General features: G+C 41.6%; 1 protein-coding gene across 1 annotated transcript in view; it reads right to left on the reverse strand.

Moving 5' to 3' along the window:
* Positions 1-409: 409 nt before the first annotated feature.
* LOC106571662 (sodium/potassium/calcium exchanger 4) overlaps positions 410-19,762 on the reverse strand; it is an 85,549-nt gene continuing 66,196 nt past the window's right edge. Inside the window, exons 10-17 of the mRNA XM_014144976.3 lie at positions 19,505-19,602; positions 16,460-16,629; positions 16,030-16,174; positions 14,387-14,553; positions 13,878-13,992; positions 13,566-13,678; positions 11,200-11,265; positions 410-8,422 (exon numbers count right to left, since the gene is read on the reverse strand). Of these exons, the coding sequence (XP_014000451.1) occupies positions 8,273-8,422; positions 11,200-11,265; positions 13,566-13,678; positions 13,878-13,992; positions 14,387-14,553; positions 16,030-16,174; positions 16,460-16,629; positions 19,505-19,602 (1,024 nt within the window). The 3' untranslated portion in view covers positions 410-8,272. The remainder of the gene's footprint in view (positions 8,423-11,199; positions 11,266-13,565; positions 13,679-13,877; positions 13,993-14,386; positions 14,554-16,029; positions 16,175-16,459; positions 16,630-19,504; positions 19,603-19,762) is intronic.

Genomic DNA, 19,762 nt, shown 5'->3' on the forward strand with positions numbered 1-19,762 from the left:
CTTTAAGTTGCCTGGTTTGCTAGATTGACATATACTAAATAGATTTTTAAACGGGTGGGTTTATTGGTGTTAAACTACATTAGTTATGCTATTTTGGACCACCAGGTTGCTGATGTCATGCAGCCTGTAGTTTTTGTGTTCATACTTTTTATAACGACAACGATAAGTTTGATGTTGGACGACAATAAAATGTTCATGATGTCACTGTGACCACTGTCAATAGACTTAGTATAAACCAGCCTTTAGTCTTGAACTTTTTGGTTGTTTAGTACATGGCCTGACATGTGAATCCTTAAAGAGATGGGTGGGGCTAAGGCTTAAGAGGGTGTGAACGATGCTAAATGAGTGTAGACAAAGAAGAGCTCTCCGGTAGGTTTACTAAAATATTCAAGGGCCATTTTCTCAAAAGTGTGGTTACAAGTTTAATCAACTTTCAAAGCAGAATGACTTTCCCATTGTTCCTCAACTGTAATGTATGATATATGTAAAAAACATCATTTCTAATTTTGCTACATAAGACCGAATCAAGCCGGTCGGTCACATACTTATTGATTTGTTTGCCTATAGTGGTGATGACAGTAGTCTAATTGACAACTTTACCAGGACGAGGACTTGCCAATGTCAAGCTCTTTCCAAAAGCCTAATCTCTGATGAAGCTAGCTAAATTACACATGTTGTTTCCTAATCTAGCTACATGCCAAATGGATAGGCTACCCTCACGTATCTGAAAATACATGATCAATTGATGTTTTCTGATCATGACAAGCATGCAGTTACTTGCTGTATAACTCTGACGATAGAGCTAAATGTGGAATATTCGGACATGTGTAGTTCTGACTATACTCTTCAAGAGGTGACGATATTAAAACCAAATAGTTATAAAATGTATTAAACAATCCCTTGAAAACAGAATGTAGTTGTCAATGGTTTTAGCGGAGCAGGCAAATCGAACGCTATGCACCTTATTGTGACGTTTTATTGATAACGACCTATACAGCACTATGTGTACATTCAGAGGGTAACTGGTTTCTGTACTACAGTTCTACCAAGTATTCATACCACTGACAGACTTTTATGAGCTGCTTTGACTGCAAATAAGCATATATCGAAGTTTATTTAGATTTTGCACACGGTCATACCTACTTATAACCATAGGCGAGTGAGTACATAAAGGCCCCCCTCCACCCTCTGATGATATGTAGAACTTAATGTCTCCAGAGAAACCTGGATTTAAATAAATACTTTAGATTTGCCCTAGAATAACTACTTTTCGGAGAATACACACCAATACAGCTCTCTATGTAGATTCAGAGTGTATCCGAGTTTTGTATTGTTAAGTATTTATACCTTTGGCAGACTTTGTATACCATTGGCAGATTTTTATATGCACAAAAATAAGGTCATTTTGGTTTTGTACACAGTCATACGATATGTGGTATAGAAATGTACAATCTTAGGTGAGTACATGGGAAGCTACATGTCTGCAGGTGATCTGTCTATCTGGTCAAAATCCATGATACAGGTCCCTCTCCACCCTCTGGTGGTATGGATAACTTGTTACCATGTCTCCAGAGAAACCTAGATTCAAATAAAGGTCCCATTTATCAAATTACTATAAGCAGAATTAGGTGTTTTTGCCTGGGGTCTTTTAAAAAGTCCATATTCATACATAAACAATGATTTAGATTTGTTCAGAACATGTTGATCGACAAAGTCATGAAATATTCGACAATGACCCCAGCTTGAGGGTTAAAACAATGTGTGTTATAAAGAGGCGGTTATTTAACTAGAGTTTAGTTACCCGAGCAATACATAAATAGTGGTCTCTTTATACACTCATTGTTGAAGAAAAGTTTTTAAAAATGATGTCACTCTCAGATTATAATGAGGTTTATGGTACTTTTTTTCTCTTTGCACAGCTCGTTTGCACTATGAAACGTTTCAAATGAAATCACACTACCAGATTATAATTAACAAGGCCTGGGAGGGTGTGGTATATTAGCCAATATACCACAGCTAAGGGCTCTTCTTACGCTTGACGTGAAGTGGAGTGCCTGGATACAGCCCTTAGCCGTGGTATATTGGCCATATACCACAAACCCCCGAGGTGCCTTATTGCTATTATAAACTGCTTACCAACATAAATAGAACAGTAAACAAGTATTTTTGCCTCACACCCGTGGTATATTGCCTGATATACACACGGATAAATGCTGTTTTAGCCAATCAGCATTCAGGACCCAAACTACTCGGTTGATAATGAGGTTTACGGTAATTGTTACACTTTTTATAATTCTTTTGCACTAAGTAAATGTTGCCCTGGGTGTATGTGGCTCTCTGTGCTCTTTTATTTTGTACAACATGGTTTCCATGTATTTTTAATGCAGAGCTATGACATGATTTATGGTATCTGAATTCGACTTGTTTTTTTTAAAAGTGATTGATAATAAACGTTTGCGGGAGATAAACTGGTAGTATATGTGGATGTGTGTGTGTTGGATGAGTTTAAATAGTCAAACAGTAGGAGCAGTGTGAGCTGCTGTGCTGTTGTTACTTTCAGGACCTGGCAACCAGTGCCCAATTCCAAGGCAACCCCTAGACCCTATGCTCTATTCACTTGTGGAGATCCAAGCATTTTATTGGTATTGTTACATTCCCCAATAAATAAATACAAATCGTTGCTCAAAAGAAACAGGGAACGAACAACTGAGCCGCTGACAACCAGAGCGAAACAGGTTTGGTTTCAAAGTGTGTTTTGAAAGGCATCCATATGGGTGCTTACTGACTGGGTGCTGGCCAAGCAAACCCAAGTAGCGTCTTAGCACCCACCATGGACGCCCACTAGACTTGCCTGATATCAGACAAATTAAAGAAAGTAAAAGCAAACAACTTAGGTGAGACACAAGATACAGTAAAAAGCTTTGTTTACAAACTTAAAGAGGAAGAGCTAAAAGCAGTGGAGGCTGGTGGGAGGCGCTATAGGAGGACAAACTCATTGTACTGGCTGGAATGGAATAAATGCATTACAATGACCCCCGTCCTCCTATAGCTCCTCCCACTAGCCTTCACTGCTAAACAGCCGTATAGCTCTTCGAACATCTCCATTTCCCCTGGAACACTGTGCCAGCACAGGTGAAACTATTGGCTGATTAACAAGGCGACAGGTGCAACACATCCTGACCAACAAGGATGATTCCAATCAGGGCAAGCCACACCCAAACAGAATCAACCCTCGAAATCGAGCAAAACCCCAAAGCCAATAACAGTATTAGCGCAATATAGTGAAACTTGCACTGAACCTGGATGTTAGGTGGCTATGTGGAGCTATTACTGATTGCTTACACCTGTCGAATCCTCTCAGATCTCCACAAGTGCATAATGCGTAGAATCTAGGGGTCCATTTGGTAAAGGTCCAAGGACACGACCACACAGGTGTTGACCCAAACCCACCGCTTAAAACCAATGACACACTAACGGAAATGTACAATGGAAAACAACAAACCCCCAAAAACATTTTACATTCTGAATCAACTCAGGTATATGCTTGTTCCTGTGACCCAAAAAGCTGTTAAAAAAATGTACAGTTCAAGTCTGAAGTTTACATACACTTAAGTCATTAAAACTCGTTTTTCAACCACTCCACAAATTTCTTGTTAACAAACTATAGTTTTGGCAAGTCAGTTAGGAGATCTACTTTGTGCATGACACAAGTAATTTTTTCAACAATTGTTTACAGACAGATTATTTCACTTATAATTCACTGTATCACAATTCCAGTGGGTCAGAAGTTGACATAAACTTGACATATAGTTGACTGTGCCTTTAAACAGCTTGGAAAATTCCAGAAAATGATGGCTTTAGAAGCTTCTTATAGGCTACTGCACATGGAGACAAAGATCATACTTTTTGGAGAAATGTCCTCTGGTCTGACAAAAATAGAACTGTTTGGCCATAATGACCATCGTTATGTTTGGAGGAAAAAGGGGGACGCTTGCAAGCCGAAGAACACCATCCCAACAGTGAAGCATGGGGGTGGCAGCATCATGTTGTGGGGGTGCCTTGCTGCTGGAGGGACTGGTGCACTTCACAAAATAGATGGCTTCATGGGGATGGAAAATTATGTGGATATATTGAAGCAACATCCGAAGACATCGCGCAGGAAGTTAAAGCTTGGTCACAAATGGGTCTTCCAACTGGACAATGACCCCAAGCATACTTCCAAAGTTGTGGCAAAATGGTTTAAGGACCACAAAGTCAACGTATTGGAGTGGCCATCGAAAAAGCCCTGACCTCAATCCTATAGAAAATTTGTGGGTAGAACTGAAAAAGCGTGTGCGAGCAAGGAGGCCTACAAACCTGACTCAGTTACACCAGCTCTGTCAGGAAGAATGGGCCAAAACTCACCCAACTTATTGTGGGAAACTTGTGGAAGGCTACATGAAACATTTGACCCAAGTTAAACAATTTAAAGGCAATGCTACCAAATACTAATTGAGTGTATGTAAACTTCTGACCCACTGGGAATGTGATGAAAGAAATAAAAGCTGAAATAAATCATTCTCTCTACTATTATTCTGACATTTCACATTCTTAAAATAAAGTGGTGATCCTAACTGACCTAAGACAGGGAATTTTTACTAGGATTAAATGGCATGAATTGTGAAAAACTGAGTTTCAATGTATTTGGCTAAGGTGTATGTAAACTTCCCACTTCAACTCTATATATGTACCATGAGGTCTGAAATTATTGACACCCTTGATAAAGATGAGAAAAAAATACTGTATAAAATAAATAATCCAAATACTGAGCTATATTGTATGCAAACAAATAATTGGGAGATTATGATTTTATACTAATATACTACCAATTGCTCAGAGAAAGAGATGTTGTTTAATAAGTCATTTTTTAATGAAAATTGTAGGGGTCCAATTTTACCGTTAAAAAACCTGGTTCCTTCTAACAGGAGGCTGAAACTTTGCCGCATGTGGATGTTCCAGCAAGACAATAACCCCAAGCACACAAAATCCACAAATAAAATGATTAATTGGCCCCAAAATCTACATTTTGCAATTGCCATCTCAGTCTCCGGACTTGAAACCCATTGAAAACCTGCGGTTTGAATTGAAGAGGGCAGTCCATAAGCGCAGACAAAGGATATCAAGGATCTGGAAGGATACTGTACGGAGGAATGATCTATGATTCCTCCCAATGTGTAGAAAAAGTCTCAGTGCCGTTATCCTCACAAGGTGAAGTATTGAAAACAGGGGTGTCAATCATTTTGACCCCTACCCTTCGATGAAAAAAAATATTACTTGCTAAACAAAATCTCTTTCTCTGAGCAATTATATTAGTATAAAATCACATAATTTCCCTTTTTTTTGCATACAATATAGCTCAGCATTTGAATAATTTATTTTATACTGTCATTTTTATCAAGGGTGTCAATAATTTCGGGCCCCATTGTATGTACAGTTAATAACAACGAACGAAAAGATTGAGAATGTGACAATCGTTAACAAGAAGGAAACAATGAGAATCAAATCCAAATGGCACTAGTAGAGAATACTTTTTCACTCTTCTACAGGGAAAAAACCCACTGGGGGGCATACAGTGCAGTGAGGGTAACTGCTATAAATTGATAGTCGAGCGGGGTGGAGGACACACGATACGGGTAGCATTGATGGCATTGGGATGTGATGAGGAGGATGGGGGGGGGGGGGGGAGGGGGGGGTTGAGAGTCTTGAGGACCTATGTGGTCACCTCCTTCCAAGAGAACGCAGCTGGAGTCAAAAACCTCCCCCGGGAGTAGCAGCTTAGGGGTCCAACTCCTAAAATGTCTGCTACTCAGGTTCATCACACACACACACAGATGAGATCTCATCTCACAAAGTTGTCTTTCCTGGAGGAGAATTTCCAGAAAGTTCAGAGTACACTGGACTAAACCATCTGTAGCCTGGGGGGTGTTTCCCAGCTTCCCGGCTGGTGTCCTTCCCCTCTGGTCTTCAGGTAGAGTTGGTGGTTGAATAATGCCCTTGTGCCAGGAGGGTCGGACTCCCCGCACACACAGAATCCCCCATTCCAGAACGTTCCATCCATGTCCTCTGGCTCGGTTCCTCAGCTGTCATTCACACAAGCGAGCTCAAATGTTCCCCTAACATTATGGCAACCTCCATAGGGGCCCTTCTAATTCCAACACACAGAACGCATAACATTGAGATTGCATATACAAGTACCTGCTACCAACACAAAAAGGGAAGGTCATGTTTTCGTCATTAACACTCCCCTATTAAAGCAAATCTTTCCAGCTTCTTGTAGACTCAGTCTCCGCAGGTGTTTTTGCATGAAGTCAAATGTCTCAGATTGCAGTAGCTTGTAGCTGCCGTTTTTGTAAAGTGGGTGGGGGGGGGTGGCGGCCACGCACGCACGCACGCCCTTCAGCCTATCACTTTTCGTACTGCCGAGCAGCCTGCGTTTATACTCCCAGTATGTACAATGCACTGCAGACAGACTGCTGTGTGCTCACGGGTGTGCCCCCACCCCCACACTCACATATAATGTACATACATACACTCAAAGGAAGCACTAGTTGACTCAGAATGAGAGGACGGCTTTGCTTGTTTTAAAGTGCAATATCTACATGTAATTAACATTGAGCGAACACCACCAATGGCGCCACCTACTGGAACTTCAGAGGCTCCAAATATTCCCTGATAACCAAACAGCTGTGGTTGCTTAAGACCCCTGCCATGCACAGACAGATCAGAGTGAGGGGGCAGCATTGCCCCCTAGTGGTCAAAGGGGGGGGGTCAACGACAGAAGATGAGAAGAACAGACCGATTGCGATCATCTGTGATACAATACACGTTTCTCCATGCTGCTGTGCGAAGATGTCCTAATATGGACACCATTCCAAAGATGACACCGTATCCTCCATTCAGTGACGTATCTGTCGCATCTCCCCAAGATCCGGAGTGAGTCGTTTCTCTCTTTAGTGTTTTGCAGTTGGAGGGTGTGTGTGAGAGGTATCAGTTTCTGATGGAGGAAAAAAAAAAACAACAGCTGAACTTTCAGCACAACGGGTTATAGAGTCGCCTCCATCAGCCAGACGCCCTCCCTTCGAGGGGGGCCAAATCTCCTTACAGCAAAAAGCAAGAAAAGCATTTTCTCCATGCGCAATTCCTTACCGTGAAACAGGCAACATACTTTATGATTGCAACAAGCTCTCCTCTACATATTTCATAGTCCTTTTTAAACCCCCGTTTGAAAAACAAAAACCCACACGATACAAAAATAAAATGAAAAGAAAATACATGTTTACAAGTTTAACACTGTGCAGTGCTGCAAATATACATCCTACACGCTCTTCTTTCAGTCTCAGCTTTGAGTTGACCGTGGACTCATTTTACATAAAGATTCCTGACAAAATGTCCTTCTTAAGAGGTGATGGAGAGAAGTGAAGAGTAAAAGAGTAGTAGATTGAGGACTGAAAGATGAGTGTCTGGTGCTGAGGGGTGGGACGTAGTGATGTGGAAACAGGAAACTATCACAGCTCGGACCATGTCAGAGGGGTCCAGGCCAGAAAGAGTAGAAGAGCTGCCAAAAAAAAGTTCCTCCTCCAAAGGGTGGGGGCACAAGCGGGATTTGGGGGAGAGGTAGAGATTGAGGGCGAGCGGGTGAGGTCGTGTTTTCTTCCTAGGGTCTTTGGGTAGATCTGTGGTGTGGGGTGGGGAGGTTAAGAGAAGAGGTTTTGATGGGGGAGAGTGGGAGAAATGCTTGAGTGTCAATGTCGGGGTTTACGACTAACCCTAACCTGAGGTATGTGTGGGTTGTTGTGAGAGGGAGACTGTAGGTAGTAGGTAATTCTAAAGCCTTTGATGGAACGCTAATGAAAGCACAGTAAGACTAGAGGTAGTTGGAGGGGGTAAATGGAAAACAGATTAGTCTGACACTGGGTCCAGTCTGTTGGATGTGAGAGGGGAGGACATTTGAGGCATGGAGAGGTGTCCATCCACTCCTCAGAACAAAGCCTCATGGGAAAGCGAGTCCAAGCACAGGGAGAGACAGATTTAAAGACAATGAGCAGATGAAGAGGTCAACAGATCTGTCATGACAATGAAAGATCGAGTCAGACAGACAGACAGGAGATTCAGTTACAAGGTTTAGTAATGTGGTGGATGACGGCGAAGAAGGTTGTTTGTGATTGGTTGCTCTCTGGGATTGAGGGGATGGAGCTTCCTGGTTCAGAGGTCAGCGTGGGTGGGCAGGGTCTAGCTACTCCTCCATGCACATTGGCAGGTTGACGAAGGTGAACACGTTGTACTCGATCATGATGGAGAAACACAGGAAGACAGCGTAGAGGACCAGCGTGTAGATACCCAGCTTCAGATCCAGCTTCCAGTGGTTCACGTGGATCCCCCCCACCTGCAGAGGTGGAACACACACACAGTACACCATACTTAGGGTGTGTTCCTATGCCCAGGCGTAGCTGACGCATGCCAGATCTTACAATGCCTTGATATTACGTATCAGCTAACGACATCATATGTTACAGCAAACTGGCGGCCGACTGTCGATGACATGGCACACAAACATTGGTTGATGCATGCAACGTCCGAGCAGGGGAACGCGACCATAGTCAGAGGTATATCAGACCTCTGTATGTACACCTGAATAGTGGCTGATGGTTCATCAAGAAATTACTGGCAACACTTTTGTTCATCTGTCTCTGCCACACACACACACGCATGTGCAAGAAGGCACATTTATAAATTGTTCTAAATTGTTATACTTTATTTCAGCATATGATCATTTAAAAAAAAAATAGGAAACTATTAGCTAATTAAATTAAGACACCTGTTAATGTAATTAATCGAATGATGATTTCCATTCATGTAATGGAGCTTATTAGACACATTTTTCAATAACACCAATTTATCACTTCAAGCTGCAATATGTAACTTTTTGGGTGACCGACCAATGTGTTACAGATCTGTCATTATCATTGAAAGCAAGTCTAACAACCGGTAGATATGTTCTATGTGCTATTTTTCTATGCGTCCTGTTCTTCAGTTTCGTTTTTGTGTCTTTTACTTTTGCTTTTGTACACGAGCTTCAAACAGCTGAAAATACAATATTTGTGGCTATGGAAAATATATTTCACAGCGGTTTAGACGGTACAATGATTATCTACACGATACTTGCTTGTTTTGTCACATACTTTACAGTGCTGTGAAAAAGTATTTACCCCCTTTCTAATTTTCTCTACTTTTGCAAATGTTTAATACTGAATGTTATCAGATCTTCAACCAAAACCTAACATTAGATAAAGGGAACCTGAGTGAACAAGTAACACAACAATTACATAATGATTTAATTTATTTAATAAACAAAGTTATACAACACCAAAAGCCCCTGTGTGAAAAAGTAATTGCCCCCTTACACTCAATAACTGGTTGTGCCACCTTTAGCTGCAATGACTGCAACCAAACGCTTCCTGTAGTTGTTGATCAGTCTGTCACGTCACTGTGGAGGAATTATGGCCCACTCTTCATGCAGAACTGCTGTAACTCAGAGACATTTGTGGGTTTTCAAGCATCAACTGCTCATTTCAAGTCCTGCCACAGAATCCCTTACAAAAAAAGATTGCATTTTTGAAGATGCGGTAAAAGTGCAGTAATTGCAGAATAACTGCAGTTATACTGTAGTTGAACAGCAGTTATACTAAACTATAACTGCAGTTACAATGCAAAATTACTGCACTAAAAAAAACTTTGGATGCAGTATTTGCAGCATACTGCAGTTATACTGCACTCTTTTTTCGTAAGGGATCTCAATTGGGATTAGGTCTGGACTTTGACAAGGCAATTCCAAAACTTGCTTTTTAGACATTTTCATGTAGACTTGATTGTGTGTTTTGGATCATTGTCTTCAGTCATCAGCTTCAGCTCAACGACGGATGGCCAGACATTCTCCTGTAGAATTCTCTGATACAGAGCAGAATTCATGGTTCCTTCTATAAGGCACGTCGTCCAGGTCCTGAGGCAGCAAAGCATCCCCAAACCATCACAGTCTACATGAAAATGAGTAAAAACCAACACATTTGAAGTTTTGGATTGGCCCAGAGCTAATCCCAATTGAGATGTTGTGGCAGGACTTGAAATGAGCAGTTCATGCTTGAAAAACCACAAATGTTGCTGAGTTAAAGCAGTTCTACATGCATGAGTGGGACAAAATTCCTCCACAGCGATGTGAGAGACTGATTAACAACTACAGGAAGCATTTGGATGCAGTCACTGCAGCTAAAGGTGGTACAACCAGTTAGTGAGTGTTATGGGGCAATTACTTTTTCACACAGGGGAATTGGGTGTTGCATAACTTTATTAATTAAATATATAAAATATGTATACATTGTTTTTGTTATTTGTAAACTCAGGTTCCCTTTATCTAATATTAGGTTTTGTTGAAGATGTGATAACATTCAGTATCATCTATGCAAAAATTGAGAAAATCAGAAAGGGGCAAATACTTTCACGGCACTTTAGACTGAAATTAAGTGAACCATTTGAATTTGAGCAACTAGGAAATGAGCGATTTCTGTATAGTGCCTCTTTAAATCGAACATACACACGGAAGAGTTTGAGACAAAACAGTAGCATTATCCATATCCACAGAACAGAACCGTTCCAATGAAAATCTAAGGCCACACAGCGGTGCAAGAACACGGATTAAATTGTATATGCATTCATCAACTGTCCGTTGTTGTCCGTCAACTCAAAGTTGCATATGTACATTAAAAATATATATTTTTTTATTTATTTAACTAGGCAAGTCAGAACAAATTCCTATTTACAATGACGGCCTGAGTGTTTTTTGTTGGACAATCTTCTCCGTTGTCTATCATCAGTCAACGGATGACTCCCTTTGAAAAAACATTGGTTCCATGGCCTAATACACTGGCAGACTGTTCAGTGGTAGAGACATAGATACTGTAGTCTCTATACAAAGTAAGACTCTGGTCAGTAGTATAATGTAATACATGTATAATATATGCCATTAAGCAGATGCTTTTATCCAAAGCAACTTAGCCATGCGTGCATAAATGTTTTACTTATGGGTAGTCCTGGGATTCGAACCCACTATCCTGGCGTTACAAACATCATGCTCTACCAACTGTGCTACAGAGGACAGAATCTTCTCACCGTTAAAGCCACAGAACCCAGCAGCAGCACCACAGAGTAGAGAAGTCCTCGACTGTTGATAATGACCTAGAGGGGAAGTCATAGTTAACATTACAAGGGGAATATTTAAAAATAATATTAACTTAATGTACAGTTGAAGTCAGAAGTTTACATACACCTGAGCCAATTACATTTAAACTCAGTTTTTCACAATTCCTAACATTTAATCCTAGTAAAAATTCCCTGTCTTAGGTCAGTTAGGATCACCTCTTTATTTTAAGAATGTGAAATGTCAGAATAATAGTAGAGAGAATGATTTATTTCAGCTTTTATTTCTTTCATCACATTCCCAGTGGGTCAGAAGTTTACATACACTCAATTAGTATTTGGTAGCATTGCCTTTAAATTGTTTAACTTGGGTCAAACGTTTCAGAGTAGCCTTCCACAAGCTTCCCACAATAAGTTGGGTGAGTTTTGGCCCATTCCTCCTGACAGAGCTGGTGTAACTGAGTCAGGTTTGTAGGCCTCCTTGCTCGCACACCCTTTTTCAGTTCTGCCCACAAATTTTCTAAAGGCTTCAGGTCAGGGCTTTGTGATGGCCACTCCAATACCTTGACTTTGTTGTCCATAAGCCATTTTACCACAACTTTGGAAGTATGCTTGGGGTCATTGTCCAGTTGGAAGACCCATTTGTGAGCAAGTTTTAACTTCCTGACTGATGTCTTGAGATGTTGCTTCAATATATCCACATCATTTTCCTACCTCATGAGGCCATCTATTTTGTGAAGTGCACCAGTCCCTCCTGCAGCAAAGCACCCCCACAACATGATGCTGCCACTCCCGTGCTTCATGGTGGGATGGTGTTCTTCGGCTTGCAAGCATCCCCCTTTTTCCTCCAAACATAACGATGGTCATTATGGCCAAACAGTTCTATTTTTGTTTCATCAGACCAGAGGACATTTCTCCAAAAAGTACGATCTTTGTCCTCATGTGCAGTTGCAAACCGTAGTCTGGCTTTTCATGGCGGTTTTGGAGCAGTGGCTTCTTCCTTGCTGAGCAGCCTTTCAGGTTATGTTGATATAGGACTCGTTTTACTGTGGATATAGATACGTTTGTACCCGTTTCCTCCAGCATCTTCACAAGGTCCTTTGCTGTTGTTCTGGGATTGATTTGCTCTTTTCGCACCAAAGTACATTAATCTCGAGGAGACAGAACGCGTCTCCTTCCTGAGCGGTATGACAGCTGTGTGGTCCCATGGTGTTTATACTTGCGTACTATTGTTTGACAGATGAGCGTGGTACCTTCAGGCGTTTGGAAATTGCTCAAAAGGATGAACCAGACTTGTGGAGGTCTACAATTTTTTTTCTGAGGTCTTGGCTGATTTCTATTGATTTCCCCTTGATGTCAAGCAAAGAGGCACTGAGTTTGAAGGTAGGCCTTGAAATACATCCACAGGTACACCTCCAATTGACTCAAATGATGTAAATTACCCTAAAAGAAGCTTCTAAAGCCATGATGGAATTTTCTGGAATTTTCCAAGCTGTTTAAAGGCACAGTCAACTTAGTGTATGTGAACTTCTGACCCACTGGAATTGTGATACAGTGAATTATAAGTGAAATAATCTGTCTGTAAACAATTGTTGGAAAAATTACGTGTCATGCACAAAGTAGATGTCCTAACCGACTTACCAAAACTATAGCTTGTTAACAAGAAATTTGTGGAGTGAAAAATAACTTTTAATGACTCCAACCTAAGTGTATGTAAACATCCGACTTCAACTGTATAGATTAAAGCAATTTTCAAAATGATAAAAGTTGGCCCAACTCTAAATACATGGCTATGGTCATAGTTAACTCACGGGGTGCGTCTCAATAGTCTTAAGTGGCTTCCTCTCTGGCCAGGAGTATGCTTTATACTATTGAGATGCACCCCTAGTTGAAGTGTGGGAGAGGAGGAGAGAGCTGGAGAAACAGTAGGGTCAAGGATTCAATCACACAGTACTGAAACACTTGTTATTTAGTCCTTAAAAAATGTGTTATTCCCTCTCCAACACATGACTGATGAACACTTTCAACTCAAGTGCTCAGAGTCAACATCACTTGACTTCATTTCAGTGTATACGCTTCCTGAAAGATGACTACTAAACTACACGTATTTACAGTGCACATTGAATTACAATGTTGTACGTCAAGCAAAGCAGTAATCTCTCAATGCTCCCTACAAGGAAAGCTGTTCCCTATGCTCCAGGGTGAAGGTACAGATCTAGGATCAGCTTCCCATCCCCCTATTCTAACCTTAAACATTTGTGGGGGGAAATGCTATACTGATCCAAGATCAGCGACAAGGGGCAACTGAACACTACTCCGTTCCCTATAGCTGTTCTTACCTCAGAGCCGTAGTTGACCGCCATGGTCTGTAGCGCCCAGGGCAACCCCAGCCCAACCAGGATATCAAACACATTACTGCCGATGGTGTTGGACACCGCCATGTCACCCATTCCTAAACACAAATAGTTGTCATTCAAATACAAGCATTTTACTTAAAAGCAACGTCCAGAATTAACTTTGAAAAGCCTTAAGACAAGATTATTGCCAAAGATGGTACAGTCCAAAGATACCTTTTGTTTTCAATGAGTAGATGCCCTTCATTTCCATCCTCACAAACCGTTAAAGGGAAATTACAGAAAGTAGAGTTGTACCTTGCCGAGCAACGATGAGACTGGCAATGCAGTCCGGTACACTGGTGCCCGCTGCCAGGAAAGTTATACCCATAATGACGTCTGGGATGCCAAGGGTGTAGCCGATAATGGTGACCTGTGACCACACACACATTACAACTGATAAGTGACCAGAACAGCCAGACACAACTCCCACACACACCCCTCCTCCACACACACACACAGTCTTGTACAGCTAACCTTGTGGGGACATTCAAAATCCTATTTTCCATAAACCAAACCTGTACTCTTACCCTAACCTTAATCCTAACCTTAACCCAAAAACCTTAACCCTAGCTCCTAACCCTAACCCTTAACGTAATTCTAACCTTAACACTAATTCTAACCTTAACCCTAAACCCCGTATAAATAGCATTTGACCTCGTGGGGACTAACAAAATGTCCCCAGTTGGTCAAATTTTTGTTTGTTTGTTTCTTCTGGTCCCCACAAGAATAATGAAACACGTTCACTACCGTACCCTGAGACTCACCATCCAGACCATGAAGTAAGAGAAGACGGCGATCCAGACAGTGGAAAGGATGAAGGAGAGCATAAAGAACTTCTCCCATCGAGGCTTGGCACAGTTGGGGATGGTGAAGAACAGGAGGAGCAGCAGGGGCCACGCGATCAGCCACTTGCACTTGCTGCTGATGCCCACTGTAGGATTAAAGGGGCAGGTAAAATCAACCACATGTATTTATAAGGCCCTTTTAATATGATATCAAGTCAAAGTGCTTTACAGTAACAAAGCCCAGAATTCCAAAGAGCAAGCAGAAGCACAGTGGCGAGGAATAACTCCCTAGGAGGTCATACAACTCATTCTAGAACAGTGTTCTGGTCCTGGAAAAACTAGGTCAAATCTAATTTTACTGGTCACATATACATATTTTGCAGATGTTATTGCGGGTGTAGCAAAATGCTTGTGTTCCTAGCTCCAACGATGCAGTAATACCTAACAATGCAAAACAATACACACAAATCCCCAAAATTAAAAGGAATTAAGAAATATTGGAATGAGCAATGTCAGAGTCCGGAATATAAATATACATATGTATTTGATGTGGTGTAAAGACATTATGGACAGTATATGAATAGAAAAGGTGTACAGCAGTAGTTATATAGGATGAGCAATGACTAGAATACAGTACATACAGTGCATTCGGAAAGTATTCAGACCGCTTGACTTTTGTCCACATTTTGTTACATTACGCAGGGGTGGGCAATTCCAGTCCTCGAGGGCCTGATGTCACAGTTTTGTTTCAGCCCCAGCTAACACACCTGACTCCAATAATCACCTAATCATGATCTTAGTTTAGAATGCAATTTGATTAATCAGCTGTGTTTGCTAGGGATGGAGAAAAAGTGTGACGCCAATCAGCCTCTCAAGGACCGGAGTTGCCCACCCCTGCTTTATAGCCGTATTATGTAAGAGTAAAGGGTCTGTATACTTACGTAAATGTGATATTTCAGTGTTTTTATATATAATACAAAAAACTGTTTTTGCTTGTCATTATGGGGTATTGTGTGTAGATTGATAAGGGAAACAAACAATTTAATACATTTATAATAAAGCTGTACCCTAACAAAATGTGGGAAAAGTCAAGGGGTTTGAATACTTTCCGAAGGCACTGTACATAGGAAGTGGGTAAAACAGTATTTAAACGACCAGTGTTCAATGACTGAACATAGGGCAGCAGTCTCGAAGGTGCAGGATTAAGGTGCAGGTATTTGATCTAGCCCAGCACTAACACAACCAATTTAACTCATCAGCTACTTCCATCGTAAAGCACTTGGAGGTTTCATACACACATTGGAGCAGTGTTTGTCATGCACATAACTCTCTGTCAAAGATCATTAGAATTAGTCATAAGGGCACCGCATCTACTGAAGTGTAAGCAAATGTTTAAATCTTATGAGCCATATCTTAACATCAAAACATGTATTATCCACAATAATGTCAAGCTCTGTCTGGATAAACAACTCGCAAACACACACACACACACACACACACACACACACACACACACACACACACACACACACACACACACACACACACACACACACACACACACACACACACACACACACACACACACACACACACACACACACACACACACACACACACACCAGGGATATGAAAGGGGGAGATTGTCTCATTTTCGGCCTCTTCCTCTGCAGGCTTGTCCTCGGGCACGTTGCCGTTCTCAACATCCACCTTCCCCTCCAGCACCTGGGTCTCCACTCCGTTGGCACCCTGGACCAGCTTCTGACGCTGTCACAGGAAGAGGCAAAACAGGGAGTTGTTCATTAGGGCACACATCGGAAAATGTTGTTCAATGAAAAATGAAAGGGAGTATTGGACCCCAAGTCCAGATAGTCCCCCCTGATTCAGTCAGTTTTTTTGTCTGTTCTTCTCGTTTGATGCCTAATGAATACGACCCAGGCAGTCAACAATACAGCAATGACAGCACTATCAAATCTATACAAATGAGATCATTGCATTCTCTAACATGGAAACAAACCATCTTCCTGCAGTTACATCACTCTCTATCCATACCTCAGTGATGATGAGGCGACTGGCCATACGCAGCCGGGTCTTGGGGCCAAAATGGCTGGTGATCATGATGCGGAGGCCGGCCTCTGGGAAGCGCATCTTGGGAGGGTTGGCATGCATCATCTCATCGACCATGATCACAGACCCACGACTGTAAGCCTTACTGGGCTTGACTGGAGACAAACAGACACGTTAGACCTTCAAAACTGACACACACACAGACGCTCACTCGCTCTCACACACACATACACACTCACACACCAGGGTTTCTGTTAGGAAAGTGTGGCGCTGGACATTTGAGAGCAGCATTTTAATTTACCGGACATTTGAGAAATGTACCGGACCGATATGCATTGGGTGCATAACCGGATTAGGGCGTCCACCCACGGTGCTCAGAATGACAGAAATCGCATTTAGATTATGGTAATTCATATGAACAGATCATGCAAACCGAGGATGCAACAATGTCCTTCTGACGGAATTCTGATGTGCACTTTGAAGATGAAGAATAACTGTCCACATTTGGTTTCCTCAGCCAACAAGAGGAGTAAAATCACTACCCTATGTCAATATTCTATCCCCCATAGTAGAAAAGTTGACCTATTCTATTTGTCAGCTTGTCGAGAAAGAAATAGCCTATTCCAAACAGACTCTGGGACAGTTGTGGGACGATAGATCCCAAATTCATACAACCAGGAGCCAAAGCCACATAAAAAAAAGAAGTTCAAAAGCAATGAGTCTGATGCAACAGATCAGAACGTTTAGCTTAATATGTTGACCAAGGCCGTAGGCTACGTGTGAATGTTTGTTCCATCATGCAATTAACGGGAAAACACCATTGTCAAAGTGCACCGCACAAGCCAGCGGTTTCATGTGACAGAGATGAAAACACACTTAGAAATGTAGAAAGAGGGGAGATTTGATGAAACAACTAGGATGGGTTGTTAATAAGACTAGGATTGTGCCTTTGGCTACTGGACAATGAAAGTTTATAGAAAATAATTGCCTCCACGGATATGGTCTGATTTTGTCTAGGCTATTTTGAAGGTAAGACATGCCTCATAATATGTAGTAAAACGTTTGGGTTTCAAACAATTAAGTATATGTTTTCAAAATGCATATACTGCCTCCAGCTCATTGCCAAGTGGTGTTGAAGCATGCCTTCGGTTGGCTATTCATTTGCTGTTTGAGCTACTGTAGCAGCAGCACTCACGTTGTCTGACAGATTTTCCGCTCAAAGGTTCTGTATCTGTACGCTGTTCGCGTGTGATTAATGAGATGCATAGCGAAAATACTGTACACGCACCAATTTATTTCCACAAAATTATGCAAATATACCTATAGACCGATAAGCATGACCAGTCATGTATTTACATCGACTGGTATTTCCATCAATGAAGAGGCTATAAAGCATTATTTCACAATGGGATTTTATCTTCTTCTCCCGGACAATTGGCCAGCAGCAATTATCTTCATCGGCTTTTCAATTAATTAATTTTATCAGCCAAATGACGTCTATTACCAGCTAACAGAAACCTTGACTCACACACAAACATGCTACAAAAAACATCAAACACCAAAAATCCATTTAAGGTGTAAAAACACCTTGCCGTGAGAAGTTTCCTCTTGTGTTTTACACCTATTTCTGGTAAAATGGCCGAATTCAGGGTCAGATAAGGGTTCTATATACAACTCTTAAGTTTATTAATTACATATAAATTGACATGCATAGTAAGAAAACAAAGCTGACATAAACATTCCCTATATTTTGATATTCATTACCACAAGTCAGTGGGTTGATACCTCAAGAGACAAGCAGAGAAACACTGCAATCTAGCATGCAGAAACACAACACACATTAAGCAACAGTGGGTTTGGTAAGGCTAAACAGACAGGCGCTTTGACATTAGTGGAAAGAAAGTGGAAGATATGCCACATCTAGACAAGTTACAACCCTCTTATGACATGAATACCAAAGATAAGGCAGCCAGGAAGAGAGAGAGAGGTAGAGATCAGAGGCGGCTGGCGGGAGGGGCCATAGGAGGACAGGCTCATTGCAATGGCTGAAATGGAACCGAGTCAAACATGGTTTCCATATGTTCGATACGTTCCACATTTCCATTCCAGCCATTACAATGAGCCCATCCTCCTGTAGCTCCTCCCGCCAGCCTCCTCTGGTAGAGATAGAGAGCCAAGTGCTGTGGTTGAGCTGAAGGTTACCCATTATCAGTCGGCACAGTAGAATGGAGATTGTAGAACTGCAACACCTCCACCACACTGACAGAGGAAGTCCTACCCAACTCCCATGAACCCACAAGTTCATATTCCTGCCCAATTTATAGACTTAGATCCAGACAACTATAGTGTCCAAAAGCCTGTTTTAGCATGGGCAACCGCATGGAGGACTTATACCATGTTGAAGTAGTCAACTCAAAGATGGTGGTTAATGACGATGTTGCATAAAGACCGCCATTGAAAAAATGGCCGCGGTTCCTGTCTGTGTAAGTGGGCGTTCCCTCTTTAGCTTGAGAATACTTTTCCACGTGAGAAAGCATGCTCAAAGACGGTCGAAGATGGTCTACATTCCATAACTACAGGTGGCAGTAAATTGCCAACCTTGGCTTTATACCTGTTCAAACAACATATTCCAGATGGCAGTATGCACCCTTTCAGTTTGTTTGTTGGAAGGAGTAGCAGAATAAATTTGACTACTTCAAAATGGAGATTGATTCAATGGCGCTGCCCGTGCTCTCAGATGCCATAATGGGACAGATGCAAAGATGAGCCATCTAAGTTAATGACATTTGAACTAGAATTCCCGCCATTCCCTCAACCCTATTTCATCAGAAACGACCAATAGTTCATTTTAGTCTTCTTCAACTTTTGGGGTTAAAAGAAGACAAGTAAAGATACAGAGAATAAGCCCATGTCTCGAGAGAAGCCTTGCTGTGTAGTACAGCCTGCCTGGTTAGCCTTACCTACTGCCGTGCTGATTATAGGCAATGATGGGGTCGGCATCCCACACATTGTCATCATAACTAGCATTACCATCCTGCATCTCGCTGCTGGCCGCTGCGTTACCATTGGCCTGATTCTTGTCCTTGTCGTCTTTACTCGCGAATAACTTCTGCAAGCTCTGGTTAAACCTGGGAGAAGAAGGGAGAGAGGGACACTGGTTAATGCCTCACTTTTAATCAACACCCAATAAACAATAACTGAACACTATGCAGTGGTCTGTAAATTCTAAGGAACAGTTTCCTGAACACCAATTAATAAACATACTTAATCTCAATTCAAATATCTTTG

The sequence above is a fragment of the Salmo salar genome, chromosome 15 (assembly GCF_965601325.2).
Source record: "Salmo salar chromosome 15, fSalSal1, whole genome shotgun sequence".
Classification (NCBI taxonomy): domain Eukaryota; kingdom Metazoa; phylum Chordata; class Actinopteri; order Salmoniformes; family Salmonidae; genus Salmo; species Salmo salar.